At 33.9% G+C, this 9,379-nt stretch overlaps 1 protein-coding gene across 3 annotated transcripts in view; it reads right to left on the bottom strand.

The window, feature by feature from the left end:
• Positions 1–988: 988 nt before the first annotated feature.
• CENPC (centromere protein C) overlaps positions 989–9,379 on the bottom strand; it is a 62,267-nt gene continuing 53,876 nt past the window's right edge. Inside the window, exons 18-19 of one of the 3 annotated variants that reach the window (XM_019748068.2) lie at positions 5,361–5,451; positions 989–4,118 (exon numbers count right to left, since the gene is read on the bottom strand). In XM_019748068.2, coding sequence (XP_019603627.2) covers positions 4,048–4,118; positions 5,361–5,451 — 162 coding nt within the window. In that variant the 3' untranslated portion in view covers positions 989–4,047. The other 2 variants (XR_012493705.1, XM_019748069.2) reach the window with 2 other exon arrangements.

Here is a 9,379-nt window from a genome sequence, read left to right as displayed (position 1 = left end):
CAGAAAACTAAAGGTGAAAATCAAGAATCAATATCTTTTTTTCCTAATATTTATTTCCTTTCTCCTTTATATTGCAGTTAAAGGATTATATTTTTAATTATGTATACTTTGGAGTACACTTACTATGAATTTTGTTTCAGGATATTAAAGGAACATAAATATTTGTTATAAAAAGGGGGCTTTGGGTCTACCCTCTTGGCAAATTACAAGTATACAGTATTAACTACAGTTACCATACTTAGTCACACTACATAAGATCTCCAGAAGGAAGAGTGGAAGGAGGAAGAGGGGAAGGAGGAGGAGGAGGGAGGAGCAGAGGACAGAAGTGACAGAGGCTGTGTGTGTCCCACAAAGCCTAAAAGGCATTTTAGTAATGCCTCTAAACCTTGATACCAATACTTGACAATGTTGTAACAAAAAGGTCACTATTCCCTCAAGAACCTAGACACACAAAAAACCTTAACAAAATATAAAGAAAATAAATATAATATATAAATAGAATAGTACATTATGTCCAAGTATGCATTATCCCATACAGGTTAAGAAGAGACCAAAATTGAAAAAAAAAGAAGAAAATGTAATTCACCAAGTGGTGAATTACAAATGAGAACACCATATGATCATGTCAATAGACAGACAGATTCTTGATTTAAAAAAATCTCGATGACTGGGTCACCACCCAATGTGATATATAGACGATGCATTACAGAATTGTACACCTGAAACCTATATAACTTTACTAACCATTGTCACCCTAATAAACTTCAATTAAAAAAAATCTCAGCAAACTAGAAATGCAAAGAAATTTTTCTAATTTTTTTAAAAAAAATCTATGAAAAGTTTACAGCCAACGTTATACTTTAGGGTGAAATACTGAATGTCTAAGATTGGGCACAAGACAGGATGGCTGCTCTCTTTCTACTCAGCACTTTGCTGGAGGTCCTAGCCAGTACAGTGGGTCAAGAAAAAGAAATAAAAGGCCCAAAGATTGAAAAGAAAGAAGTCAAAAAGTCTTTATTCACAGATATGATAGTATATATAGAATGCATTCATAGAAAATCGTGAGCAATCTTGAAAAAAAAAAAAAGAACTTCTGAGTGAATTTAGCAACATCACAGAATGTAAACTGAATAGTCACGTATAACTTGATGGGGATACATTCTGAGAAATATATCGTTAGGTGATGTAATCATTGTGCATACATCACAGATGTACTTCACAAATCTAGATGGTATAGCCTACTACACACCTAGGCAATACGGTATAGCCTATTATTCCTAGCAAAAAGCCTGTACAGCATGTTACTGTACAAAACAATACAAGATTAAAACAATCACAAGAGGAAATGATGCAATCAAGAGATGTAAACAGGAGATGAGGCTTCCGTAACATGTCATACTGTTTTACAGCAAACTTTTTAAGTAGAAAAAACAAAATCTAAAACAATGATAAAAACTATAATAAAACACAGAAACCAGTAACATATTTATTATCATTATCATGAACTGTACACAATCGTATGCTACACTTTTATATGACTAGCAGCACAGGTTTACACCAACATTACCACAAATGTGTGAGGAATGCATTGCATTAGGACGTTAAGAAGCTATGTCATCACTAGCTGATAGGAAATTTTCAATTCCATTATAATCTATGGGACCACCATATGTGTGGTCTGTCGTTAACAAAACGTCATTATGTGGCACATGACTATATATAAAAATCAAATGTACTTCTATATATTACCAACAAAAACTTGAAAAATGGAATTAGAGAAACAATATAATTTACCATACATCAAAAACACTGCAATGTCTAGCAATAAATTTAACAATAGATGAGCAACACCTCTATTTTAAAACTGTAAACTAAGATCAAGAGAAATTAAGATATAAATAAATGGATAGATCATTCATTGAAGAGTATATAATATTGGTTCAGATATGATAATTCTTCCCAAATTGATCTAAAGATTCAATGCAATCCCGAAGAAATCCCAGCTGGCTTTATTGTAAATATTGAGAAGCTAATTTTAAAATTTATATGCAAATGCAAAAAACCTGTAAGAGCCAAAATTGTCTTAAAACTCGAACAAAATTAGAAGATCTACAGCATTTGGAGAATTTTTCAACAAAGACCACTAGATATTCATATAGAGGGAAAAAAAAATTGACCTTGACCCCTACCTGACACTATAAAAAAGAAATTAATTTGAGATGGATCATAAAACATAAAAGGTAAATATAACATAAAACTTGTATCTTCCTAAAGAGATATCATTTCATACCCATTGGAATAGCTAAAATTAAAGACTGGTAAGACCAACTGTTGGCAAAGATTGTGAAACAACTGCAATTTGCATAACTTGCTGGCAGGAGTGTAAAAATGATATAATCACTTTGGCAGTTTCTCATAACATTAACCATACACATATACTGCAAACTAACAATTCATTCATAGGTATCAACCCCAAAGAAACAAAAACATATGTCCATTAGATAACTTGACAAGAACATCCATAGTATCATAGTTTTATTCATAACAGCTCAAAACAGGAAACACCCCAAAGATCTATCAAGAGGAAAAGTGGTATATTCATATGGAATACCATTCAGCAATAAAACATAAATGACAACTGATACACACCCCAGTGAATGAATCTTAGACATTTGCTCAGTGAAAGTGTATTTTATGAGTCCATTTATATAAAGTTCTAGAACAAGTAAAACCAACCTACAGTGATACATAGAATAGTGGCCCAACAGGTGAATGGGGTTGGCAGGAACTAACTGACTTGGACAGAACAGGAAGGAATTTCCTGGAGTGTCAGAAATTTTGTGGGTTACTTAGGTGTAAGATGTGCTTATCAAAAACTCATTGAACTGTACTTAAGATCTATGCATTTGACTACATGTAAATTACATAAATAAAATAAATGCTTCATTTGAAAAAAGGTCAATCCATTGCAGGCCAAATTTTGGCCAGTATACATAAACATGGAAACATAGCCAGTCATATAACTCTTGACTTGGTAAAGCAAGTATACCAGCTTCTCTAGTGATAAAAATGTTTATTCATATATCAAACTTTGAAACTTCTTCTGGAGACCCTGGGAAATATAATACTAAGATCCTAGCCAGTTTCACATGAAAGAAATATATCTACACTGATTTTCTTTTTTTAAATAAAAGCAAAATTTAAAGCATACTGTTGAATTATAATTCTGACAAATGGAACTAAATTTTTTTGGATTAATATGAGAATACGTAAAATAAATTCAGCAATAGATGCTAGCAATTTGTTTCTGACCTTTAACCATTTTCTGCCCTAAATCTCTACAGTTTTCTACACATCTTTAGTGCATGGTAACATTAAAGAAGAAACCTGAGTTATTCTATAATGATCGTTCAATAGTAAAATAGATTCTAAGCAGAAGTATTATTGTGAAACCGACAGGTTTCAGAGCATGGCCCTACCAATTCCAATACATCAATTTCAGACTTCTAGCCTCTTAAACTCTGAGACAATAAATATGTTGCTTTAAGCAACCTAGTTTGTACTATTTTGTTACCACAGGCCTAAGAAAATAATACAGATGTACCATTTACAAGTTCTCTTATTGGATTATTTTGATTAGTGACTTAAAATTAGCATTTGGAAAAGATTTTTACATGAACGGACACATTAATCATGGCTCTTCTGACAAAGAAAGCCCTACATTTCACCAGGAGCAATGATTTTGGTATTCTTTTCATGTTATTAAAATACTATGAATATAGGCAGCATGGCAGGCTACGTGTATATTCATGGAAAAATTAGAAGACACATAAAGGAGTTTAAAATATTTACCAGATATAAGTACACACAAAACTGAGTAAAATTTTATTTTAAAACATCGTAAATAATTACAAACTAAATGTCCAAACTGCACAAACTGTTATATATGTATATGTACACACACACACATATATATATATATATACATTTATGGATACATAAATGTGTGTATATATATACACACGTATTTAAACTGTGCTTCATCTTTCATCTTTTTATCTGAGTAAAAAGAAGAACACTTTCCTCATTCAGGAGATTTTTGATGTTGTAATAATTACCTAGAAGTAAAGTGATAAGAAAATAAAATTATTTCCATAGGAAATCATTTCCTTTTGATTACATATTATAGCCATTACTAAGGAAATTAAAATATACAGCACCAAAAATCAATTCATCTGAACCAAAGTAACTCCTATTTAATTCCATGAATTGAAAAATCCAAGAGTTAGTTTTCTACACCTAAAACGAATAAAAAAATAAATTTTAAAAAATCCAAGAGTTAACTACCACCTATGATCCACATAAGACTTGAAAGAATGTAAATTTCACATCATTATGATAACGATATAAAAATAAATTAGACAAGGGTGCAGGAAGGGAAAATCTCTCTGAACCCAATGGTTATTAGGGTCTTACTGTTGTGGATTCCCCTAAACCGGACAAATGCATATATAGGTAAGTATAAAAGGTAGAATGTTAAGTAAAATAAAATCTCAAAGTTAAAAAAAGGCAAATGCTACCCTTAAATAAATCTGGTAATACATAACAGCAAAAATGAAATACAAATGGATAGCACATGTAAGGCAGGTATATAGCATGGAGTACCATACTGTGACTTTCTATATATTAGAAATTAATACATATCAAGATTAATTAAGTTAATAAATGCAAAGTGTTCATAACAGTGCTGGCACATACAAAGGAATATATAAACATAGCTATTATTATAGTCTCCTTTCATTAGACTGTAAGCTCCACGAGGGCAGAGTTTTTACCTGTTTTGTTTGGTACCCCACATTCTTAGAGCAATGCTTGGTAGACTCTCAGTCACATTTGTTGAATGAATGAATGAATGAATGAATGAATGAATGAATGAATGAATGAACAAAGGAACAAATTAAAATTCCTATTTCCAAAGACTTGTGTTCTTCAATAGCTGATGAAGCATACTATTCTGTATATTTAAAATAACCTATTAAAAATTGTTTAATTACATGTCTTTGAGGTAATACAAGAGAAATAATTTTCCTTCTACACTGGATGCAATATGTATTTTCTAACTAAATATGTACATATTCAACAATAAGTTATCATTCAATTTTCATGTACCAAAAACAAACATACTTATCTAATGACAAAATTTAAAAAAAATAGGTACCAAATTTCTTTGGTATTAGTCACATCATGCTTCATTTTATCCACAATGGCTTCCATTTTTATGGTGCTCATGAGCAACTATATAAATATTTAACCATATAAATATTTAACCACGTGAAAGAAATGTCTTTAATTAGTCTTACCTGAAGGAACATAGAATGAATCCCCACTTGTTACTATATAAGATGTTTCGTGTAAGGTACATAAAAGGTCACCAAAGTTAACGTAAAAAACCTGTAAAATTAAAAAGTAAAATCTCATTTCAAATAGAACCATCACAACAACTATACTCCAAAGAAAGATAAAAGAAATGTGGTAGGCAAAATAACTGCCTTTGAAAGATGCCCATGTGCTAATCTCCAGAATTTGCTATGGTATACAGCAAAAGGGACCTTGAGATGGGGATATTATCCTGGATTATCTAGATGGTCCCAGTCTAATAACATAAGCCATTAAAATGGAGAATTTCTCCTGCTGGAAGCAGAGAAGTCAATGAAATTCAAAGCATGAGAGAAAGATCTGTGGTGTTGCTAGCACTCAAAATAAGAGGGTACAAAACAAGGAATATAGGTTATTTGTAAAAGCTGAAAAGGACATTCTGGTCAACAACCAGAGAGAAAACAGAAACCTCAGTCCTACAACCACATGGAACTGAATTCTGCCAACAACCTGAGTGAACTTGAAAGATTCATCCTAAGAGCCTCCAGAGAGGAACAGATCGCCCAACATCTTGATTCCAGCCTTGTGATACTCTAAACAGAGTTCTCAGCCAAGCCCACCAGACTTCTATCCTATGAGATAATAAATGGGTGTTGTTGTAAGTCACTAAATTTGTAGTAATTTGTTAAAGCAGAAATAAAAAACTAATATAGGAAGAAATTTCTTTCGTTCTTCCTTATTATTTACTGGCTTATGAAAATTTCAAACCACTGTCAAGAATACCACTTAGCTATACTGGAAAAATAACTAGATAGTATGTATATACCGCCTCAAAAAGTTTCATGCTTGGGACATGTAACTCAATCTGACTGATGAAGCACAGAGAGAACAAAAAGCAAAAAACATAAGCATCAACATTAAGAAAGTAAGAGGATAAATCTAACTCTCGGTCACACAGGCTTCCATATTCAAACATGGCAATTTTTTTTTTTTTATTGGGGAATAGTGTGTTTTTCTAGGACCCATCAACTCCATGTCAGGTCGTTGTTTTTCAATCTAGTTGTGGGGGCACAGCTCACTGGCCCAAGTGGGACTTGAACCAGTGACCTTGGTATTATAAGCACTGCGCTCTAACCACTGAGCCAACTGGCCACCCCAAACATGGCAAATTTTATATTTAATACACACCCTGGCAATGATCTATTTTTTGGGGGGCAACTAAATAAAAAAATGTAAGGCCTTCAAACAAATTTTGAGATTCAGCCATCAAGAATATTTTGTCTAGGGGTCGGCCCGGTGGCTCAGGCGGTTAGAGCTCCGTGCTCCTAACTCCGAAGGCTGCTGGTTCGATTCCCACATGGGCCAGTGGGCTCTCAACCACAAGGTTGCCAGTTCAATTCCTCGAGTCCCACAAGGGATGGTGGGCTCTGCCCCCTGCAACTAAGATTGAACACGGCACCTTGAGCTGAGCTGCCTCCCGGATGGCTCAGTTGTTGGTTGGAGAGCGGGCTCTCAACCACAAGGTTGCCAGTTCAATTCCTCGACTCCCGCAAGGGATGGTGGGCAGCATCCCCTGCAACAAAAATTGAACATGGCACCTTGAGCTGAGCTGCCGCTGAGCTCCCGGATGGCTCAGTTGGTTGGAGCGAGTCCCCTCAACCACAAGGTTGCCAGTTCGACTCCCGCAAGGGATGGTGGGCTGTGCCCTCTGCAACTAGCAACGGCAACTGGACCTGGAGCTGAGCTGCGCCCTCCCCAACTAAGACGGAAAGAACAACAACGTGAAGCTGAACAGATCCCTCCACAACTAAGATTGAAAGGACAACAACTTGACTTGGAGAAAAAAAGTCCTGGAAATGCACACTGTCTCCCAATAAAGTCCTGTAAAAAATAAAAGAAAAGAAAAGACTAAAAATAAAAGTAAATTAAAAAAAAAAGAATATTTTGTCTAAGAGAATTAGTCCACCTCCTTTTTTTCTTACCATTTTGTAAAATGAGCCAAAAACACCAGAAAAACAATAGCACACAGCACTTATATAGCACATACTCTGTGCCAGCCACTGTTCTGAGCACTTTATTTTTATTCATTTATTGTATGCACCTACCAGTGAGATAGGTATTATTTTAATAGCTTTTTACAGATGAAGAATATGAGGCGCAGAGGGGTGTAAATGTCACAATTTAAATGGCAGAACAGGGATCTGAACTCAGGCATTTCGACTCCAGAATTCATGTTCTTAACCACTAAATATATTAATTCCCTAAGTAGGAAAAAAGCTCTAGGAGTGGTTCTAAATTTTATAATGAAACAAATATTTACTACATTCAAAAAAATTTTGCCTCAATTTAAAAGTAAACAAACAACACTACCCAGAAAGTGAAGCATATATTTCTAGGTGTTCTTTTCCTTACTTATTCAGTTTGGCTCTCTAAGTACACCATTCCCCATTTTTGCAAACATTTTACTATGAAGGCTTTGGAAATCATAGAACGATGAACTTCCATGAATATCTAATACCAACAACTAACCCTATTCAGAGTCTCTCTACTTACCCTATGCCACATTATTTTGAAATAAATGCCCAGCATCATAAGTCATCTGTAAATATTTCAGTATGTACTAAAAGATCAAGGTGTTTTAAAATGACCACAACACTGTTATCACAGCTAAAAATAAATGAATATTTAATATCAAATATCCAGTCAGTATTCAAATTTCCAAATGTCTCTTAAATGTCACATTTTTAAGGATTTGTTTGAAATGGGATTCAAGTAAGAGTCTTAAATCACTGAATGTATAGTGGTTCTCAATTTGGGCATGATTTGGCCCCTTAGGGGACAACTGACAATGTCTGGGTACAGACAGTTTAGATTCTCATGATTAGAGGGGTACTACTGCAATCAAGTGCGTAGAGGCCAGAGATGCTTCTAAACGTCCTACAATGCACAGGACAGCCCTCCTACAACAAAGAATTAACCAGTCCAAAATGTCGACAGTGCCATGGTTGAGAAAGCCTGGTCTATAGGTTCCTCTTGGTTCTCTCTTTTTCATTTCTTGAAGCTTATTTATTAAAGAAATCAAGCAGCAAAATTTGTTGTAAAAGTCTTTGTTTACACAGCTGGATTTTGCTGATTACAAACCCAAAGGTCCGCTATTCTTTATTCCCTGTAAATTAATAGTTAGATCCAGAGACTTAATCAAATTCGGGTATTGTGGTTTTTTTGTTTTTGCTTGCTTTGTTTATGTTTTTTTAAGATGTCAGAGGCAAGACTACTTCATAGATATTGTTGTATTCTTCCATCAGGAGGCACATTATATGTGGTTGTATTCTTTTATAGATGTTAGCAGACATTGATACTCAATGCCTAGATCTTTTCAGGGGTTGCAAAATGGTAATATTTCAGTCTAATATCCTTTTTCATTTATTAATTAGAATATTTTTAACAAGGACAAACTTTTCCTTGTCTATTATTTGGTTAACTAATTGTACAGTTTATATGAGAATATATTATTTCCTTTTATTTACCTTGTGAAAACGAGTTGGCTTCCTAGAATTTTCCAACAGTGATGAATTAGTTTTTCGTTTTGTAGTAGTCTTACAAATTCAAGGATTTAGATTGTATGTCAACTGATGTGTGCCAACCCATTTAAGTTATTCTTATTGATACTCAAGTTTTCATATCTTTGTCCAGTGAGAGCATCTTCAAATTGGATCCTGAGACCTTATGACCCAATCCTAATGGTCTCTGATAGTTTACTATCAAGAATGATAAAAATATTCCAAGCTCAGCCCTAGGCCTGGAATGAGACATTTCTCTGAGAAACTCTGGCTCCTTTCAGTGTGTTTCTGTCATTATTTTTGGTTTTAGTTCTGGAACATTTATTGTCTAATTTTCAAATTTTTCTACTCTTTGCTCATTTGGTTTCTTTTCTCTTCTCCTGGTTTTTTCCTGTTCTTCATATCACTTAAACTTCTATATTTTTTATTTCTTAACCTCTCCT

The sequence above is a fragment of the Rhinolophus sinicus genome, linkage group LG02 (assembly GCF_036562045.2).
Source record: "Rhinolophus sinicus isolate RSC01 linkage group LG02, ASM3656204v1, whole genome shotgun sequence".
In the NCBI taxonomy this organism is placed as follows: domain Eukaryota; kingdom Metazoa; phylum Chordata; class Mammalia; order Chiroptera; family Rhinolophidae; genus Rhinolophus; species Rhinolophus sinicus.
This window is presented reverse-complemented; position numbering and strand designations above follow the sequence as displayed.